Consider the following 21561-nt stretch of genomic DNA (forward strand, 5'->3'; position numbering starts at 1 on the left):
CAGCCTCGGATGTGCTGCTCTTTCCTTCTTGAAATGCATTAGTCCACAGCAAGATGCGTTAGTATCTCTTACACACAGCAAATAGCAACTGCTCTGCCTAAATAGCAGAATAAGCAATAGCATAAGTGAAAAGGATCTGTCCCAGCAATTTATCAGATAAGAAGACTATCAGCATAATTCACCTTATTTAAATGCAGTTGCTGTACAGGGCAAATAGAGACCCATTTCAATAAGGTCAGTGCAATTAAAGAAACAAGAAAGGGGAGCACTTTAACCTGGTTCTGCTTCTGTGGGATGGGAAGAAACCCATAAGCTACCTCCTGAAACAGTCATGAGGCTGAGAGCTGGGACATGTACCACATCTGTGGATGGATGGAGAGATGGACAGGGAGGCTTAGGCAGGCTAGAACAGTGGCTCTCCACCCTCACCCCTCCTACCAGCCCTTGCAGCCCCTCTTTGGGAAAGGCTGCCAGGCTTCTGAGCCACCAAGGCTTTGAGTCTGTGGTCTTTGCATAAGGGTGAGCCTTTTGGGGCGGATCTGAATTATTCCTTGGGTTGCATCTGCCACCAGCTATCAGTGAGCAAAACTGGAAAGCTGGGCTACAATCTGTTTAGGTGATCACGAGTTGCATATGCGCAGTCAGTTTGGAGCATCAGTAGCAGTGCCATGGCTACGGATCACGGTGCTGCTCTCTAGGAGCTGACACAAACCCAGCCAGCCAACCAACCACCAGCCACAGAGACCTCCAGGAGCGCAGAATCTCTCAGGAAACGTTTTCTTTAACAAACGAAAAAGGGTAAAAGAGAAGGGACAGGCCCTCTTCCCTGTTGTCAGAGAGAAAGGATGAGCCTTTGGCAGAAATGCCATTCCCAAAGAGCATCTTTGAGGTATATATGGTTTTCAGGAGTGGTTCAGACATTTTTGTCTAAAGTTTGGGACCAGGCATCTTGGCCTCCAGGTCTCCTGATTGCTCTGGCTACTTTCCCTCTGCTGTGCTTGGGGGGCTTCAGCTTGGCTGTTGCTGTTGGTTGGAAAACAGTGATGAGGGAGCAACGGTTAAGCAATTGCTGCTCCATCAGCCCATTTGCACATGAATATGGGTGTTCATAGCCTGCCAGGGCTGAGCAAGAACAGCTACCAAACAGGGGTCTGATGTGTGTGGCTGAGCAATGATCTGACCCTGGGGTAGACTTTACCCAGCTCTGCTTAAGCCAAAAAAATGTCCTGTCTCCTCCAGACAAGAAGAGAGGGAGGCTGTCACCACTGGGACTCTTTCCTCTCCAGCTCCCAAACTGAAGGAGAGATGGGAATAGGAGAGGGACTGCTCACCCCTCATGGACAAAATCCTCTGATGCTGGGCGCTTTCATGCCTCCTGTGGTACACGGCTGGTGGAAATGGATCTGGAGAGTCTGGTTAGCAATCTGGAAGCCAGTTAATTTTTTCCAGTTGGTGGGATTCATGCTGATGAACCAATCAGCAAATTTAATGTACTTTAAACCTTCCTTGTGGGCAACTTTAATCGAGCAATTAAAGCACCACGGCATTGCTAATTAAGAGGAGAAAATACCCAGCTTGGTAATTATGTGCTTGTGAATACAGTTTTGCGTCCATGGACCTTTATGAAGAAAGTCAGTGGAGACTGACTTTCCAGCTGATGGGGCAAGGGGGGAGCAGAGCTATACGGTGTGACAGGAGGGGAAACCCCATCCAGCTGCACCCCACCACCCACGTACTGTGCTGGTGGGCACAACCCTGGCCACGTAGGGTCAGGGTAAGCCCTAGAAACACCAGGGGACAAAATGACACAGGTGAAGCCATCAGCAGGGGAAGCCAGGTCAGAGACACAGACTCCACCTGTGCTGGGCTGGGCAATGACCTACAGCCACTACAGCAAACATTTGCAGCTGTGTGAACAGATGTGGTCCAGATGCTGTTGTTGGAAGGGGAGGAAAGGTGGAGGCATGCGACCTGCTCTCCTTGGTCTTGGGCGCGAGGGGACGGACCCCTTTGCCCAGTGCATTGCAGGTGCGGATGCTGCTCACCCTTGGATACCTGCCCAGGGAGACAATAGCCTGTGTTCTCTTCCTTCAGTGCCGAAAGGGTGGAGAAGCATGCACGGAGGACGAAAGATACACTAGTGGGTTAAGGGAGCCCACCAGAGCCTTGCTCCATTCCCTTCTCTCCCCAAACTCCTTATCCTTTTCTCCCTCAGAGATGTTCTGAGAAGCCTCGGGCTTCTCTCTCCCTTTTCTGCTAACAGTGATTTTTTTCCCCACCTGTATAAGAACATCACACAGCAACTGTGAGCTCCTCGTGTTGTGTTTTCATGTGAAACAGCCGATCCAGGTTGCTCTGTTGGAAACAGGACACCAGTCCTGCTGGGCTGACTCCAAGCAAACCCCCTTTTTCCTGGCTCTGAGCTACACAGGGCCCTCCAAAATGCATGTGGGGGTCACACGTGCCTCTGTCAACCAGCAAACCTGGGAATTCAGGGCACCCATTACCAGGCTGGGCTCCACCTCCCTTAGGTCCTGCCTGGAAGAATATGTACCATATATCAAGGCGACAGATAAAAGTGTGTCAAAACACCCTATCACTGCAACTCCAAGCAAACATATTGGAATATGTTTCACTTTTCTTTGCAAATTGGTGTGGATTTCAAGGAGACTTTCCGTGCAAGTCCCAGCACACCCATGCCAGCTCCAAGCTGCAGGCTTGGTGGCTGTGTTGCACCTCAGTGACGTCTCCTCAGAGTCTCCTGTGCCTGCTGGCAGAGTACCAGGCTGTCGTACCCAGAGCTAGACTGCACCAGTGCCCTGAGTGCCCACCACAGAGGGCTTCTGCCATGAGTGTACCAAAATGAACCTTTCAAGGGCAGGGGCAGTGATAGTTTCAAAGATGTGCTATGGAAGTTATGCAAACGTCCTTTCCGTGATATCAGGCAAGAAAATCAAAGAAATTTAGTGACTCACAAGATTTTCATTCTTGGTTTGCAAGCCAGTCAGCTGCTTTGTAAAATACAGGCAATACTGTCTGGTAAGATTATATCACCTTCTGTTTATCCCACGCAAAGCCCTGCATCCTAAAAAAATAGAAAACAGTTTTTTCCAAACCACATAAGCTAGGACTGTTAAGGATCCAGGTATCAGACTTCAGATGGGAACAGACTGCAAAGAAGATGTGTCAGAGACACAAATTGTTTGCAAGGTTTGGGCTGGACATTAGGAAAAACTTCTTCCCCTGGAGGATTGTCCAGCCCTGGGACGGGATCCTTGGATTCACATTTGCCTCATACCAAGACTTCCAGTTTATAGTCCAAGACCTAGCTGCTAATTAGTCTGTTTGGATGCCAGGTCTGCTGGGTTATGTGTGCGTGGCTAATTCAGCTCAGTGAGCATGCTGGAGAAGGCAGCGTGCAGGACAAGGGGATCTCAGTATCTCCAGCACCTTCACTCCCTCCTCTAAAACTCAAGCACATGGCTAATTGCATTTACTAGGAAAACAAAACAAAGCAGCACACCCACCCCTGCCCCCCCAAAACCATTTATTTTTTTTTTTTCTGGTTAGGGGCAAACAAAAAGGACAGAGATGACTGCAGAGCTGCCCTTTCCCCACCAAGAGAACAATATGGGTTTTGTCCCTGGCTGAATATTTTATTGTTTGCCACTTTTCCTGAGTTTGCTGTGTTTAGCCACTGACATAGATGAAGGGTGAAAATGATGTGAGGCTGGAGTTTAGGGTATTGATGGGGCTGAAACAAATTTCATTTGTGCTTGGTAGGTCTCTGTAGTCCCTATAAGAAATGCCAAAGAGCAGCTGGACTGTGATGGATGGATCTGGCAGTACTCAAAGACCTTCACCAGTTTTTGAGTGTGGTTTTTTTTGTTTGAACTCTTCTTTTCCACGGAATTTGGCCAGGTTCAGGTCTTCAACACAGGTTGTTGCTCTGGATTACCAATGTGCAGGTGCCTGGGAAGCTGCTGTTGGGGAGTTAGAAACAGGCAGCCTGCAGGAAAGACCTGGCATTTTGCATTGATACTTACACTGGAGATGGTGTAATGCAATGGGAGGCTGGGGACCTTAAATTCACTACCAGCTTATTCGGAGGATTGGTGTGATTGCCTTGCATGGGCAAGATGCTCCTCATCCCACAGAGCAGTAGGACCGTGCCAAAAATTTGTTCTGTACTTGGCATGACATGCAGATCCCAACCATGTCACCACTTCTTTCCCCTTCCTGAAAACAAGATGCTGCTGCTGACACTTCCCCGTGAAGGAGAAAGGGATCCAAAAGCTGGTGGTGCTCAGCTGTGCGAGGGCGAGGGCTGTGCTGGCCCTGTGATGCTCTTCACTTGCTTCTGCTGGAGTGCTGGGCACCCTTATTTCAAAGCTCAGCCTCTGTACATATCCATAGCCATATGCATGTTGTGAGAGGGCTCACATACATACCCTCCAAAGCTGCATACTGGTTCCTGCAGGGGCTGGGATTAGGTTCTTGGTGTTTTGTACGTCCTTTCTTCATTTATGCATCCTTGCTCCCTGAAGCCTTGCAGCAGGGATGCAGGGTTACCTCCAGCACTGTCATCTGCAGAGGTGGCTCCCATTCGGCCATTCTTCTTCCTGAACACAGTGTTTTCTGGGTTTGTTTTTGGTTTGTTGAAAACTCTGTTTTTTTCAGGAGCCTTGGTTAGTTCTGTCTAAAACCCTTTGGCAAGACTGAGTTTTGGAAACAGGTTTTTTCTAATTCTGGCATTAGGCTGCCTCTTTCCATCTGACTCCTGCAAGCTGTAGCATTTCCCCAGATAAGCTTTATAAAAAAGTTTTTGCTCCAAGAGCATGCCAGGCTGTCTCACCTACATAAGTCTGCACAGCATCACCTCGACTCCACTCCCGCAGAAGGATGTCTGCACCAGGCAGCAGAGCAGCACTTGCAGCAAACTGGGATTTGGATGTTTCCTGCTTTTTAAAATTTTTTTAAAAAACATGGAGGGAAGAAGAGCAGGACAGAGTCAGGGGTGCTTTCAACAGTACTGAATTCAAGGCAATTGCTGATTTTTCTATGGCAGCACCATGCAGATGTCCAGTTTGGGATGCAGCCAGTCTGGGCCACCATGGTTCCAGTTTGCCCAGCAAGTAGAATTACTCCACTCGGAAGAGCAGAGGCCTCCTTAGACAACTTGTCCCAGTGGCCGTGAAATCTGTGAGCAAGAAGCTGTGCAGGGTGCCCTTTGCTGCATGTGCCATTTGCTTGCAGCCTGATGTGTAGGGTTTTGCTAGCTTTGCAAAATCTTCATGGGTGAAAACTCCAAAACTCCCCCTCTTCCCCTATCTGCAACATTCGGGGGTGTGAAGGAGTGTGAGATGGGTTGAAATGTGGGAGGAAGGGCCAAGCAGTGGGGAGGTGATATGAGGTGGAGTCTGGGGTGATATGAGACAAGTTCAGGTGTGTAGAGTGGTGTGACAGGTTGTAAGGCAGTATTGGGGGTGGAAGGGGTTGTGAGCTGTGCAAAGGGGCTGCAAGGTGGGAACTGGGCTGTGTGAAGGGCTGTAAGGTGGTGCTCAGTGGCTAGAGGTAAGGCAGTGATTGGAGGTGTGAGATAGTGCAGGGGCGAGCAGGACGCCAAGGATGCACAGAGCATCAGCAGGGCCATGGGGTGGTGCATGATTTAGGGACCAAGAGTTTGCCTGAGAAAGCCAGCCCAGCCAGTCCCCCAAACCCCCTCCAGACCACCGACCAACTTGGGGACAGAGCCTGGGCTGAAATGGGATTGCAGGGAAAGGGGAGCACAGCCTTGCAAAAACACAAAGTCTGGGTCAATGAGGCAGATGACTCTTTTTAAGACATGACTGTGAATAACATGCTTCTGTTTCAGTGTCTGTGTCATGTGGGAGCTGAGCATCATGCTGAAACTGGATTGAAAGGAGCTGGGATTTTCTGTGCTAGCTTCTTCTGCATCCTGGAGGGCTCTGGGAGAGGTGCCTGTCTCTGGCTGTCACAGTGGCTGTGACACCCTTATTTCCAGCTCTATTTCTTCCCAGCACCGCCGAAGTATGTTCTGCTGGTGCTCTTGGCTCCCTTCTAGTGCTTGCTGATGTCCAGCTTTGTTGCAGGGTCAGGGAAGGGGGCAATTTGTGGCACCGGTGCTGAGGAGCTTCCCCATGGCACCCTCTCAGCTGTGCCCTCGCCCTGCCCAAACCTCCTGGCCTGAGGATGGAGCCAAGTTGGAGTGACATGGGGTCGATGCTTGCATTTGCAGCCCCACTGAAGTAGCCCTTGGTGGTCCCACCAGGGCCACCTGCAGAGCACTAGTCCCAGATGGCAACTTCAGACTGAGAAGAGCAGCTCGTTCCCAGCTAGTGTATCCTCGACAGGTTCATCTATCATCTCCTGAGCTCTGCCAGCTTATTAGCAGATGTTGTCCTGTCCCCAGAGGATGGAGAGGAAGGGAAACAAATGGACCAAACTACAGATGGCTGGCAGCGCCTTCCCCATGCTCGCTGTTTCTAAGACAAGCCTGCTGCTCCGGGGCCCCTTGGGCAGGCAATGCATGAGAGAGTGGGGCTTGTGGGCTGGGAAAAACAGGCAAGTTGTGCTGTGCAGGGTAGTGGGATCAGTGGAAGCCCTGTGACATTTACCCCCAACAAGCTGGGGTGATAATTGCGACAGAGGGTTGGAGATGTGCTCTGCCAAGCACAGGTTTAGTGCTGTTTTTTGTAGGCTCTGTTTGTGTCTCTGGGACCAGCCAGAGGTCTGGGCTGCAAGCCCAGTGTAGATATACACGTCTTGAGCTGGGCTGCAGGCAAAGGTGTGCTGTTGTCCCATGTGCACTGCAAAACCACGCCATGAGATGAAACTGCAAGGACAGACAACCTTGGCTGGGTTTTGCACGGGGAATGGCACTGGGGACAGAAGAAGGACACCAGTAGCAGGACTTCTGATGGTCCACAAAGAGGCAGGACCCGAGATCCTCAGACACAGAGTAAGGGTATCAACTGTATAAAATAATAACAAAAAAAAGAAATCCCCACCTTCTACAAGGCTCCTGGGAGGGCATTTCTGGTAGGTGGCAATAGCTGGTTGCAGTGAAGACAGCAGGACAATGGTTCTGCACCTCCCTGGTGGGTGGCTTCAGATTTTGGTGGCTTCCGTGTGTGCTACAACCATGGCTGTGGAGCCCTGTAGATTTTAGACCTGATGTGTTTGACTGAATTTTTCTTGCTGGCCACTTCTCTGATGGTTTGCTCTTACCAGAGCTAACCCGGGAGGTCCTGGTCTTCCACATGTCATTGGCTTGGCATGAGAGACCTCAATCCAGAGCAGGACATGCCTGTCATCCTGTACTGTAGGGATTTCATATCTTGTGCAGGTTCCAAGCTGGTGCCCTGTCTCCCAAGCCTGCAAAAGGCTTTGCACATGTGTCCTGCTTCCACCTAAAGCAAGCACTGAGACACACAGAGGTGCATGACCCCATCCAGAGCAGTGCCTACCCCAGCCCCAGTTGCTCTCCAGGCTTCCTCACGTGCTCGTGCTGTCCAGGTGCCGGGAGGTGGCTCTCAGGAGCTCTGCCCTGGTGCACAAATTCACCTGTAATTTGTCATTTAGGATAATTTTCCCCCTGAGTGCATCTAAAATAATTGGAATCATTGCTACAGGTAATTAATGCTTTCTTTTTTTTTTTTTTACAGCATTAAATGCTAAGTGATTACAATTGCTTAGTGCAAATCTGCTGTGCTTCATGTTCCCAGCCTTCCTGCTGGCCTGTCTCTCTGTACCTGATACATGATACAGCACTGATTTCTTTGCTCTTAATTAAATATTGGTGGGGAGAACCACTCCAGTGCTTCTTGAATCAAGAGTCCCTGGTTGCTGGGTCCTGCATGGGTAGAGAGGACAGTGGTTTGCAGGTACAAGGGGGGCTTCACACAACAAGTTGAAGGTGGCAAATCCTGGCATGCATGCTGGCTAGCATGGACTGTGGGGCTGTCTCATTGCTTGGTTCCCATCTGGTAGGCTGTGCTCATGCCATGTCTTCATCCTTTCCCACACAGAGGAACTGGGAACTTTTCTTTCTTAGAGATATGATTTGGTTTATTTCCCCAGCTACCTACCCCCCCAAATTTGTCCCCACCTGAGAACAGGGTGTAACAGCACTCATCTCAGTCTTACACCCAAAAACAAGGGGTTGCAGACCGGAGGGTGTTGCAGCATCAGGCAGAGGGCATTTGGTAAAGGCAGAGAGTCCCTGGCTCTCTTGGTGTGTGGGATAACAAAGACCAGTCAGCACCAGAGCTTGGTAAATGTCCCGGGCTGTCCTTGGTGTGGTTGGCTGGGGACAGGAATCCTCCTCTCCCAGCTCTGCCTCCCCTGTTTTGTCTCCTCTTCTGATGCCCTTGAGGAGGTGAAAGATGTTGAGAGAGCTGGGGAGCAAAGCCAGCCCGGAGCTGCTGCAATTTCCTCATGAGTCACATCTGCCTTCCCTTGCATCCCCAAGTTTGGGCATTTCTGCTCCTTGCTCTGATGCTATTCGGGGACTGGAGGAGCAGGGATTTGGGAACAAACTCTGGAGCTTCTGGCCTTTGCTTTTTCCAGCCTGCTATACCAAGCTGTGATACCACCATCCCTGGTACATCCTGCTAGTAGTATTTCTCCTCTGTCTTTAAAGCAACATTCAGCGCAAAACTGCCACAGGAGCTGGTGAGAGTCTGAAGAGGGACCAGCAAGCCACCAGGGATGTTGTGTGGCTGGAGCACAGCCTTCAGCTGCCATTGCTGGAAGTAGCTCAGTTATAAAGAGGCTGTTGCATTACTGTGCAGTGTGTGACACATGAAATATGTTGGTGGCAATTAGTCCAGGGAGATCTGTGGCAAGGAAAGGAGTGTTATTAATAACAAAACAAATCAGCACCTAGAAGCAGAACAAACAGCCAGCACACAGGGACCCAGACCACTGGGGATGCTGGATCACAAACAAAACCCTTCTACATGCTTGGAAGCAGAATTTGAGGCAGTATGCAGAGGTGGCCACTGGGGGTAAAGACGGGAAAATGAAGGTATTACTACCTCAGTAAGGAAAAACAGAAATGAGTCAGAGCCAGGATTAATGCTTGAATCACTGGAACTGGTCCTAGAAGTACTTGATGAATACAGGGACTCAGACAGAGCCTGTTTTTCCTTACTTGGAACTGAAATCTGCAAGAAAGGACAGATCCTTCCACCCCCAGACGGATACCTGACATGCCACATGTCACTTTTGAGCTAATCGATTTTCCTAACGAGAGACGAGTTGTTTGTTTGTGTGACAAATGATTCACCCGAGGGGTTTCTGGGAGAGGTGGGGGTAGGATGGAGCAGACTGATGCCAGCCGCGGCGTGGGATGAGCGCGTGCTGCTGCCACACAGTCCCCAGCACCAGGAGGAGGCAGAGCAACTGAAGGGGGGTTGCGTTGTCAGAAAAAAGCTCAGGGTAGCTCGTTTGGCCTTGCTGTCCCTCCGCAGATAGCAGGCAGTGTGCATGCACTGCCATTTTGCTGCAATGTGAAACAAGAGAGTTTTCCCTTTGTTTTGTGCAAGCAAACTTGTTTTGTATAGTGGCACACCAGGGGCTTGCAGAGGGATGTGCACCATGTCCCAGGTGCAGAGCTTTTAATTCTTGAAACCGCCCACATGGATGCTCTTGGACACCTGGGCACATCCAGCGTGAGTAGTATGGCAGTTCACAACATCACTGTGAAGTGAGGACTGTGCTGCAAATTTGCCCCGTAAATAATGGTTCTTAGAATAGTTAACAAAGCAATTTCCAGTGCTGCCTGGTTTGATCTTTGCAGCGCTCCCTGCCCCGGGGCCAGGTGGTGCCCCAGAGGGGTGGCTGCAGTGGGCAGAGCTCTGGGCAGTAGGCATGGGTACAAGGAGAGCACCTCGAGCCTTGCAGGCAGCTCACGAAAACAGAGCACCTAAGTCTGCTTGTGAAACAGTGGTGAATGGGTACCAGGATGGCAGTAAGTACCAAGATGACAGCTTGGGGGAGAGACAAAAGCAATTTTCACAGAACACAGTTTCCAGCTGGACAGCTGGAGCGGGACTCACCCAGGCGCTGGGGAGAAGGGCTGGTTTCCCATGCACTGCGATGGGGGTGAGAGCGGGGTCCAGCTTTGTGCTGGTGGGATCCACCGAGTCGTGGGATGCTCCTTACCCATGTGCATCCCTCTGACCTCTGTCCCTTCCCTCCTCTGCAGCCTGCCAGCTGGGATTTTACAAGTCAGCCCCCGGGGACCAGCTGTGTGCAAAGTGCCCCTTGCACAGCCATTCGGAGAGCCGGGCGGCCCGCATGTGCCGCTGTGACAGCAGCTTCTACAGGGCGGTGCAGGACCCCCCCTCGGCCGCCTGCACGCGTGAGTACCCCGGCTGCCCAGGCGCCCGTCCGCGCTGCAGCGGGGCAGGCATCAAGTCCTCGGACACAGCAGATGCTCCCTGGCTGAGCCCAGCATGCACCCTTGCCTCTGTGCATGCTGCCCAAGGCGCTGTAGCAGCCTTTCAACCCCAGGTCTCCCTTCAGCGCACGAGCTGAGACCCTCTTATCCGCACTCCCTCGCTGCCCTCTGTCTCATCCTCATCCTGCTGCTCTCCAAACATCCCTGGGCAGAGTCTGCTCCCCTCCCGGGCATCTCTCCTGTGACAGGCAGGTTGAGACCATGTCTCTGCTGGCAAGCTCACCTGCTCATGCACCAGCCAGTGTGGCTGCTTCCCTTTGCAGAAATGCCCAGGGTGGTCAGACCCCTGGGAGGCCACAGGGCGGCACAAATGTTTCTGTGCTCTCCTTCGCTGTGGGTGGACAGTGGCACCAGGGCTTGTCATATGGTTTCAGCTCAGCTCTCTGCAATAGACTGCTTTGAGGGGCCTAGTGCTATTAAAAGGGGACAAGAACATCCCAGGAGGAGTCATCCTCTCTGTAGCTGGTCCAGCAGGGCAGAAAGGTGTGGGGCTGCTAGCTGAAGCCAGGGTGAAAGACAGGTCAGCAGCATCTGACTTGTGTTTCCCTAGGGGATATCCACCCAAGATTGTTGATTTCCCCAGGAAGTGTGAGTTTACCCTTCCCTTTAGATGAGCAGATCCTGTTCTCCACCATCCAGCCCATCAGCACCTTGGCTCTTCCCCCAAAATCTTCATGCATCCCCATTGCTTTCTGCTTCCCCCAGAACAAACATCAGCTTTTGCCTGCCTGGCATTTGGCATCCTGGTCCAGAGCATCTTACCTCCATGGCATTTCACCCTGAGACCTGTCTGTGTCTTTGCTGTCTTCTGTTTGGAGCATTTCCCTCTCTGGGCAGCTCTGTATTCCCTGTAGCATCGTTTGTGCAGACAGGTACATGCTGCCCAAGATGCATCTCTCTGGGGGTCCCCTGCTCTGCCAGTCCCAACACACTTCAGCAGCTCCCGCTCTGCCTGAACCTCTGTTTCTTTTCCAGGCCCCCCCTCTGCTCCCGTGAACCTGATTTCCAGTGTAAATGGCACCTCGGTGACACTGGAGTGGGGCCCACCCCTGGACAAGGGGGGACGAGCTGACATCGTGTACAACGTGGTCTGCAGGCGCTGCGCAGGGGACGCTGGCCAGTGCGAGGCGTGTGGCAGTGGAATCCGCTTTGTGCCCCAGCAGATGAGCCTGGTGCAGGGAGCGCTGACGGTGACCAACCTCCTGGCCCACACCAACTACTCCTTTTGGGTGGAGGCCGTCAATGGCGTCTCCGACCTCAGCCTGGAGTCCAGGAGAGCTGCAGTCGCCAACATCACGACAAACCAGGCAGGTAGGAGGAGCAGACACCCCCCTCAGGCTTTGCCTGTGTGGGTGATGTTGATGTTGCTCTGACGTTGCTCCAGCCAGTATCTGCAGGAGCCAGAACCTGCCCTAGCAGCCAAGGACTGGTTTGGTGATGGGCATGGGACCCCCAGGAGATGTGGCCCCTATCATCTCTGCTGCTGGAGGTGGGTTCAGGGAGCCGGGGTGGGCTGGAAACAAGCTGCTGCCCAAGGCAAGTCTTACCCTTCTCTGGTTCATGGTATCCTTTTTCATCCTCCTTTCCTTCCACTTCAGCCTGCAGCCACTGGTGGAGGCTCCTTTTCTGCAGGAGACAGGGGGCACGGAGAACACTTGTTTATTGACAGGAACACTAAGTGGAGCATGAATCTTTCAGGCTGTTCCTCCAACCTTCTGTCCCTTCCCAAAGGGCCAAGCAGCAGTTCATGCTCCGCTCTTAGCTCACACCAATGCCCAGCCCTGGCAGGTGACAGCAACATTTGCTGGGAAAAGTCTCTCTCATGCATGTCTCATCTGTGCAAATCCCTTGCTGTGAAATGCTCTTTCCCCAGGAAATATTTCCGAGCAATGCTCTAGCCCAGGTGGGCCAGGACCCTGCTACAGGGTCACCTAGGCATGTCCCCAGAGCAGAGCCCAGCTAAGCCCCTTTCCATGGAGCACGCTGTAGGCAGAGAGGACAGGGCAGGGGCTGACCCTTCTTGTTAATCCTCCCAGCTGGAAACGAGCCCGCAGGAACTTCCAGTGATGCTGAGCCCCTTCTGCTCTCATGGCGGTGGTGCCAGCAGGAGAAACCCGGGGAGCCTCGCTGGGTTAGCTCATGGCTGGCATGAGAACAAGGCCCTTTTGTTACTAATGCCTGCCCGTAGCACTCCTTCAGCACTCCACTGAGCCTACATGGAAATGGCTCAGTCCTGCTGGCTTGCTCCTGCATGATACCTCCAAGTGCTGACGAGCAGCGTCAGCCTGATGCCTCGGAGGGGGATGCTCTCAGGAAGTGCCGAATATTCCCATTTCAACCTCTCTGCTGGGAAGTGGATACTGAGCAGGTGCCACGAAACCAGCAGGGTTGGGAATTTGGTAGTGATTGAGGTTTAGCTGCTGTGCCTGCACAGTGCTCCGGCTGCTGTGCACCACAGAGCATCCCTGCCTGCTAGGAAGGGCTGAGGGATCCCTGCCACCCTGCTCAGGGTGGCTTGCCCATGCTGGGTGGTGGTCACTCTTGTCCCCCCAGCCCCGGTGGGGCTGGTGCAGCAGAGATGCCCTGGGGCTGTTTGGAGAGATGCCCTTGGGGTTTAGCTGATTTTCACCATCCCACCCTCTGCCAGGTCCCCGGGGTCCTGTGTCCCAACAGTGATTTCTGCTTCTCAGAGGAGCCAGCTCGAAGATGAACTGAGCTATAACTGCCGCCTTTCTGTCCCTGGGTACCCCACTGCTGCTGCAGCCCCTGGGGCCTCTTTTGGTCTCTGTGCTCCTCCAGGGACACCCCTGTGCTGCAGCCATGGCAGACAGCAGCTCTATCTTCCCCAGAGCCACCACATCCCATTTTTCATTTGGCAGTTAGGGTTATAAGGGGTGCCTGACCCCTTGCCATGGACCCCATGGCTGCGCCTGGCCATTGCAGCACCCACCACACTCTCTGGGGTCCTTCCAGGGGGGTATTCCCAGCAGGAAAAGAGGCTCATGAGTTGGCTCCTCCAGCTGTGACAGCTCCAATTTGGGCATGGCAGGTACAAGGACCGATTCACAGGCTCCCAACCTAGGCCCAGGCAGATGACCAGTATCTCAGGGCAGGAGAGCACCCCCAGGGCACCTTTAGACTGATGCTCATTCCCTGATCACCCCTCTGGGCATTTATCATCCCCTCTTTCCCTCTTCCCCTGACCCTCTTCCCATTCCCCAGCTGGGGGGCAGGAGGGGTCAGGGTCCTGGTAGGGATTTCCACAACCTCCAGCCCTGCAGCCCCTTCTCCCTTCTGGCTCCAGGTCACAGCGAAACACCAATGTCCCCTCCTGCCTGTGCTGTGACAGTGCCCTCCTCTTTCATATCCTCAGACCCTGCTCATTCCATGGGAAAGAGATTGAGGCAATTGAAGCGAGCAAAGCCTGTTTGCAAGGCCCTTCACAGCACCCATCTCATGGCTTTAATCAAAACAGAAACATAGTTTAAACCAGGCATCCTGCATGGGTTTCCAGTTCCACCCTTCCCTGCTGCTGTGTCCTGCTGCCCTCACCCATGCAGGACCCACACCAGCAGGTACCTAACACCCTGCCATCTGCATCCCCAGCCCCGTCCCAGGTGGTGGTAGTCCGCCAGGAGAGCACGGGCCAGAACAGCGTCACCTTGCTGTGGCAAGAGCCAGACCAGCCCAACGGCATCATCCTGGAGTACGAGATCAAGTACTACGAGAAGGTAATGCTGAGCTTGCTGCCGCAAACTGGTCCCAGTATGGTGGATTTAGACAGGGGCATGACTCGGTTTAAATCCTGCTGGTGCAATTGCTGTTGTCATCCAGCCTTGCACAAAGGACTATTTTGGCAGATTTTTGTGGTTGCTGTGCTAATGCAGCAAGGTTTTTGGTGTTGTTTTTCCCCAGGACAAGGAAATGCAGAGCTATTCGACCCTAAAATCCAAGGGCACCACTGCCACCATCTCTGGGCTCAAGCCTGCAACCCGCTACATTTTTCAGGTTCGGGCTCGCACCTCCGCTGGCTGCGGGAGGTTCAGTCAGACTGTGGAGGTGGAAACGGGGAAGCCAGGTGAGTGTGTGCAGTTGTGGGATGTGGTAAGTGTGGGGCAGGGAGCATGGGGGATAGTGATGCCCTTCTCCATGGCCATTGTTCCTCTGCCACATAGGGAAGGAGGCTGGAAGCACATCTGCTGGGGTTTCAGCCTGCAGGGCTTGCTTGAGTTTGCCCTCCTGAGATGTTCTTATACATTAGGAAGAAGAGGGAGGAAGGGCATAGCAGCCAGGGCAGGGAAGACCTGGTGAGGTCCTGAGGCCCCAGACTCCTCTCTGCACTGGTTTGCTCTATCACCATGGCTTTCCCAGATCTGTGCTTGGTTTCCCCATGTATAAATGATCCCTGTACACTGGGAGAGCCCCAAAGCTGGGGCTGGATGGCGGATAGTGCTTTATCTTTGAAGACCATGACCCCATTGGGGTAGGTAAGTTTCTGAGCTCAGCAGAGCACTCCCCACTCCAGCTCACCTCCTTCCTAACCTGCTTCTTCCAGTCTCTCTCCGGTACGACACGATGACGATTGTCTGGATCTGCTTGACACTCATCACTGGCCTCGTCGCGCTGCTGGTGGTCCTAATCTGCAAGAAGAGGTAAGTGTTTTCTGGAGGTCAGTGCAGCTTGTCACCAAGCAGGGCAGCAGGGATGGGAGTACTTGGGTGCAACTTTTGTCCTCTCAGTTTGTCCAGAGCATCCATAGGTCAGGGCTTAATAAGCAACCAAGAGACTTCGTTTAGAGGTCACCCTGCCTCCACTTTCCCTGAGGCAGAGCTGGTCTCCAGACCTTCCCCTCATGCCAGCAGGCTGAATAGTGGAGAGGTCTTCTCCATCAAAAAGGTCCAAGGGGGACTGTGTCTGCTACATCTCAGCGTGACTGAGCCAGGCATGTGGAGCACACATGCTGCTGCCCAGAGGAGACAAAAGGGCTGCAGCTTTTAGCACTGCCAAGCCTTGGAGAGCATCTGGAAAGTACCTTGCTCCAGGCCAAAGTATTTGACCAGCAAGACACAGGGATGCAGCTGGTGGAGGGCCAAGTGTTAGCTCCAGCTCCTCCTGGGCTGCCTACAGCCCTGGCGCACACTGCCTTCCACCCTGCCTTCGGGCTGCTTGTGGGACCAAGGGACAGGAGCACCTCTTCTGACTCTTGTGTCCCCGTGGCAGGCACTGTGGGTACAGCAAGGCTTTCCAGGACTCCGATGAGGAGAAGATGCATTATCAGAATGGGCAAGGTAGGACCCTCCCTGCTGCTGCCCCTGGGGTGTGAAGGACCTCAGCCCTATGGAGGGGCAGGGACCTGGACCATTACTGCCTGGCACTGCTGTGGTTTCCAGGGGGAAGTGTTGACCACTGCCTGCTTCTGGGGATATGTCTAGGAGAGCTGAGCGGGGGCTCTGATCCCAGGGGCATCCTGGTAATGGGGTTGAAGGGTTGCACAGCATAAGATGGGACTGCAGCATGTTCATCGCAGACAGCAGCAGGCCAGAAGAGTAGAAAACTCATCACAGGTGAGGGATGGTGTTGGGGGGGTTATGGAGGGGGACAATCACATGGAGGAGATCTGGGCAGATCCTGGACTGCTCTGAGGGCATTGCTATGCCAAAGAATACCTTAGGTTTCCTTGGGGCTGCAACCTCTGTGGCTCCTCAGCACGTCAACCCAAGAAGTCCTGCCCCTGCCCATCCTCTGCCCAGCTGCTGGGTGCCCCTACTTCTCAGCAGGGCTTCCTGAAAGAGCTTATCTCCTGTCTCCCCTTTGAAACCTGGCAGTGAAGTTCCCCGAGTCCAAGTTCTACGTGGACCCCCACACATATGAAGACCCCTGCCAAGCCGTGCATGAGTTCACCCGTGAAATTGAGGCCTCCCGGATCAAGATTGAGAAGGTTATTGGGTCTGGTGAGTCCCTGGGCCAGGGACCTCTTTGCATAGCATCTGCTCAGGGAAATTCACAGTCTGAGGTTGTGCCATCCCCATGGCCCGCTGGGACCACAGCAGGCTGGGCAGCACTGACACAGTGCTCAGCCAGGGCTTCATCTGCTCCTCGCCCTTCTGAGATGAAAATCATGGATAGAGTGGGGGTTTTCTGGTGCATGAAATAAACTCTTTGGAGGGAGCCTGGTGCAGAGGGTTGCTGTTCAGCCAGCGTGGCACTGACAGCTCAGGCTGACGCAGCAGATGGCTCAGCCTGTCCCACGTGGGCGCTCCAATGCTGCCACCCTGCTTTCAAACCTTGGAGCAAGCATCTGGGGTGACAAGATGCAAATGAAATTGCAAGCAAAATGGTAAATTTTCAGAACAAAAGGGATTTTTGCAGAGGAACAGGGGCTTGCAGGGAAGCACAGGGCAGAGCCAGAACTGGAACTTTACCAGCAGCACCCCAAGGGCTTACCCCAGAGCAGCATTAGGAAGCCTGGCTGAGAGACATCCCTGCTGCTCTAAGAGACTCCCAAATTTGTTCATTAAAAGTGGTAAAGCAAGTGCCACTGTAATCATTACTCTTGGCCCATTGTCTTCAGTAAAAGGTATCAGAGAGAGATGGTTTCTGGTATTTCTGCCCAGTTCCCAGAGGTGGCACTGGAAGCCAGAGATGACCTTTCTGTACTCAGGGGCAGTGATGCACAAAGACCCCAGGAGTCCTGAGGGGCTGGAGCATGCTGTGGGCGTGCTGGCAGTCTGGGTGATCTGTGGTGCTGGTGGGTTGGTGCAAGAAGCTGAGGAGCTCTCCATGCCCTCACCTTCTCTTGCCTTGCAGGGGAGTCCGGAGAGGTGTGCTACGGCCGCCTGAAGCTGCCAGGGAAGAGGGAGATTCCCGTGGCCATCAAGGCACTGAAAGCAGGCTACACAGAGAAGCAGAGACGGGACTTTCTGAGCGAAGCCAGCATCATGGCACAGTTCGACCACCCCAACGTCATCCATCTGGAGGGGGTGGTGACCAGGAGTAGGTGGCTGGCAGGGATGGGACCCCATGGTGGGGCAGAGCTGGGATGTACCTCCCTGTGGGCACCCTAGGAGATGGGGTTAGGGATCACTTTGGGTGCACTCAGTCCTTCAGCTGCCTCGATTGCTCACTTGTCAGATGTCCATTTACCCTGGGTCTCCTCCATCCCACCCCCTTGCCTTCTCTTACAGGACAAACTTTCCATGTGGCAGTTCCCCACCTTGATCTGCAGTGCGCCTCGGGTCAGGGTTATTGGTTTAGGAGATCTCCTACCCATTAGTGTTTATTTTAAAGCTGCCTGTATTGAATCATAATTTGAAGTCTTCCTTCAAAAAGGCACATTCTGATGCAAAGCGTTATGCTAATGGGATGCAAATTTCAGTGGGATAACAAATCTGACCTAGCCACATCAATAGCACCTGGAGGGAGGTGTAAATGTCGGGGTTATTGCCACATCCCCACCGTCCTGCCTGTCCTGCAGTCCTGCATGGTGCAGGGCTAAGACTGCTCTTCAGGGTTGCAGGAGATCCACAGGCCTGGATTCATTTGTTTCCCAGTAAAAGCCTGGCACTGGGCTTCCCAGAGGAAGGTGACTTCTCTACTAACTTGACCTCCCTTGTATTCTGCAGGCAAATTGGTAATGATTGTTACTGAATACATGGAGAATGGCTCGCTAGACACCTTCCTCAGGGTAAGGAGCTCTTTTGTATTTTTTATTCATTGCACATTCCTGTGGGCTGAGTGACTGGAGAAGAGGCTGGTTCCTGCTCCTCAGCCTCACGGCCACTGCAACCCCTGCATGAGAGCCATGTGCTCTGGGCTTTCATTTCTCCAGCAGACACCAGCTCCTGGGCATCGTGCCAGGCTCCCCGGAGCAGCACGGCAAAGGCAGGGACACCTGCCTGAGTGGCATGTCAGAGGTTCTGGGAGGGCAGGAACTGGGCTGGGGGGACAAGAGAGAGCCGCTGAGGTTAGAGGAGGTACTAAGCCAAAGATGAGAGGCACTAGGGGGTTAGTTTAACGGGAGCAGCATCAACAGGATGCTGGTGAAAACCACGAATGAACTCTGGGTTATTTCCTTTCCAGAAACATGATGGACAGTTCACCATCATCCAGCTGGTGGGCATGTTGCGTGGCATCGGAGCAGGCATGAGGTACCTGTCTGACCTCGGCTACGTGCACCGGGACCTGGCTGCCCGTAACATTCTGGTGAACAGCAACTTGGTCTGCAAAGTGTCTGATTTTGGCCTCTCACGCATCCTGGAGGATGACCCTGATGCCGCGTACACCACCACGGTGCGTGGCTCCTAGCGTTGCAGTCTTTTTTATCCTTACTGATGGTGATTGCCCCAGGCCACTAACAGATGGAAAAATTAGACACTCTCAAGTCAAAATAGGCAGGGCAGGAATGGAGATAGTCACCTCGCTGCTGATGTCTGGACCAAGAGCATGAACCCAAAGAGCTTCTGAGCCTTAATGCATTGTCCTTCATACAGGGACATCCCAGAACTGAAGTGTATGGTGAACAGAGAAGCAGGGTGGGAGAGCAGGGAGCTGATCAAACCTCCCCAGCCAACAGCTCCCAAGGGCATGTGTGGCCCCCTGCACAGGGACACTCCCATGTCCCCGTTGGAGTGCTTCCCTAGACTCTGTAGCTCTATCCACTCCTTCAGTTGTCCTAGAGCCATCAGTCAGTAGGTGGGTGTTATGGTACACTCTTCAGTCGTGTGGCCACACACCAGTTTTTCCATGCGACTCTGCCTCATTCAGGGGTGTGGAAAGGGTGGGAATTGGTGATTTTGTTTTAATATATGTCACTTTTGTCTGTGAGGGCATTTTAAGATATTTCTGGCCAACCTGACAGCTCTAAAGCTTGATGTGCTCCTCCACTGGACGTCATCAGAGGCAAAATGAAATACATTGAGGGAATGTGCTCTTTTTCCTCTTCTCTGGCCATGAAAGGAATTAGTGTGCTCCCCAGGCACACCTCTGACTGGGAAAATGTGGTGGATAGGCATTTCCTGATGGAGACCAGTTTGGAGCTGCAGCTGAGGAGTCTAAGCATCATTTTTCAGAAGGACCAAGACTAGAGAGGCAGAAAGAGCCTCAGGTTACTTTGGGGTAGCTGACGGCAATGCAGAGTATGGCCCAAAGCAGTTGCAGCTCTGAGGGATGAATGCACAATGGCCCAGCCTGGAGAACATGGCCTTCATGCTCTTGGCTTGGCTTCAGCCAAGTGGAGGAGTGAGCCAGAATATGTCCTGTGTGTGTTTTTGCGTTCAGCTGCTCCCTTTGGTATCTCAAGAAATAACCTGATATTCCAAATCCTTTAGTTTTGGGGAACGTTCCTGCTGCTTGGTTCAAATACAGCATCTTCTGCATCTTGGCTTTGGGACTCTCAGAGGAAGGGTAAGAAGGGGCCCAAGATCAGCTAGGGCTTCCTGGTGTCAGAGCAGCCCATCTCCTTGTCCGTGACCTACAGACACACACATAGCCTGGTCATCCTCCCACCAAGCCAGTCTCTGAGCTTTCCCCCTGTGGTTTTAATCTTTGTGAACAAGTTTCCAGAGACAGTATGTCAGTGACCACACTGTGTCAGGAAGGTGACCTGAGTGACCAGAGCTCATGTATTGACCTACCTGCTGACCCTTTCCAATCCTGCCTAGTTTCTAGAGACACTGTCTCATGTCCCCAGTATGAATGCAAACAGGGAGGTCACTAGAGGATGGAGTAGCCACTGGAAATGTTACAAGCAGAGGCTTTGAGGCATCTTGGCACAGTGAGACCCACCAGATCTGGTTGCTCTGGAGCAAGACTAGGTCCATAGTCTGGATATAGTTGAACCACAAGGATGCAGTGACAGGATCAGGAGCACAAGATCTCTGGCAAGGTCTCAGTCAGGATATCCTGAAAATGAGGATGTTTTCTTGTTCAGAAACTTGTGATAAGATGGTGTCCTGTGTTCCTCCTCTGTTGTCCTCGACCTGCTCAGGAGGGGACTGTCCCAAAGGATGCATCATTCATCTTCAGTCCCCATCAAGGAGTGAGCCAGAGCAGGCAGGACTCAGTTGGGTGGAGGCAACTTTCCCTAGACAGGAATACCTGAAAGATGTTCCCAGGCACATCATGCCTGCCCCAGCTGCTCCAGAAAACCCACTCGATGTTTCCTACAACACAATTTTCCTCTTCAGATGGTGGGCAACCACATTTCTAGCTTAAATGTATACTTAGCACATATATTGCTGATTTTTGTCAGCATGGTCCTTTAATTCAACAAGTCTTGCTCTTCAGTGCTTGCCTGCCAAAGCAGTAATGGACAGGGAGCACATGCCATTGCTCTCTCTGTCTGCTCAAGTCAGGCTCTCTGCCTGGGCCCAGGCTCAGCTCCATGCTTTTGTGCTTTGGTAGCCCTTGGCCCCACTCCATCATGTTGAAGTCCTCCCTCTTGAACACTGAGGGCCAGAATTGTGCATGAAGAAGACCTTGTAAAACAGCACAGCTTTGTCCTTGCTCTACTGGAAATACCTTGAAGTCATCCTTCAGGTACACCTCTAGGCTTACCTAGGGCAGATTACCTCCTCAGTCCTTTCCAGAAGATGCCATCCCAGCATATTGCTTGTCTAATCTGCTGTCCCAGCTGCAGAGAGGTAGGGATGCCTGAGCCCTGCACGGTCTGAGCCTCCACTGTTGCTCACTTTTTCAGGGGGGGAAGATCCCCATTCGCTGGACGGCTCCAGAGGCCATCGCATACCGCAAGTTCTCCTCGGCCAGCGATGTGTGGAGCTACGGCATTGTCATGTGGGAGGTGCTGGCCTACGGCGAGCGCCCATACTGGAACATGACCAACCGGGACGTGAGTGGATGCGGGGGTGGCATGGTGGCAAGCCTGCCTCTCCTCCTGCCCTTACCCAAGCCAGCCTAGCAGAGGGGGCTGGGAAAAGAGGACCCAAAGAGCAGCCCTTCCCTCTTCTCACACCCCTGCAGGGCTGTGCACAGTGTGCTTGTCCCCTCACTGGGGACATCAGTGTGTTGCCCATCATTGCACCATGCAGCCTTTCCCTTTGCAGCACTTTGGCTCC

At 52.8% G+C, this 21561-nt stretch overlaps 1 protein-coding gene across 1 annotated transcript in view; it reads left to right on the forward strand.

Moving 5' to 3' along the window:
* Nucleotides 1-21561, forward strand: part of EPHA8 (EPH receptor A8) — a 53066-nt gene that overhangs the window by 25972 nt on the left and 5533 nt on the right. The window contains exons 4-14 of the mRNA XM_052793183.1: nucleotides 10235-10390; nucleotides 11465-11800; nucleotides 14096-14220; nucleotides 14405-14567; nucleotides 15045-15141; nucleotides 15710-15777; nucleotides 16315-16440; nucleotides 17297-17482; nucleotides 18112-18173; nucleotides 18569-18778; nucleotides 21186-21335. Coding sequence (XP_052649143.1) covers nucleotides 10235-10390; nucleotides 11465-11800; nucleotides 14096-14220; nucleotides 14405-14567; nucleotides 15045-15141; nucleotides 15710-15777; nucleotides 16315-16440; nucleotides 17297-17482; nucleotides 18112-18173; nucleotides 18569-18778; nucleotides 21186-21335 — 1679 coding nt within the window. The remainder of the gene's footprint in view (nucleotides 1-10234; nucleotides 10391-11464; nucleotides 11801-14095; nucleotides 14221-14404; nucleotides 14568-15044; nucleotides 15142-15709; nucleotides 15778-16314; nucleotides 16441-17296; nucleotides 17483-18111; nucleotides 18174-18568; nucleotides 18779-21185; nucleotides 21336-21561) is intronic.

This window comes from Harpia harpyja, chromosome 7 (assembly GCF_026419915.1).
Source record: "Harpia harpyja isolate bHarHar1 chromosome 7, bHarHar1 primary haplotype, whole genome shotgun sequence".
Lineage (NCBI taxonomy): Eukaryota > Metazoa > Chordata > Aves > Accipitriformes > Accipitridae > Harpia > Harpia harpyja.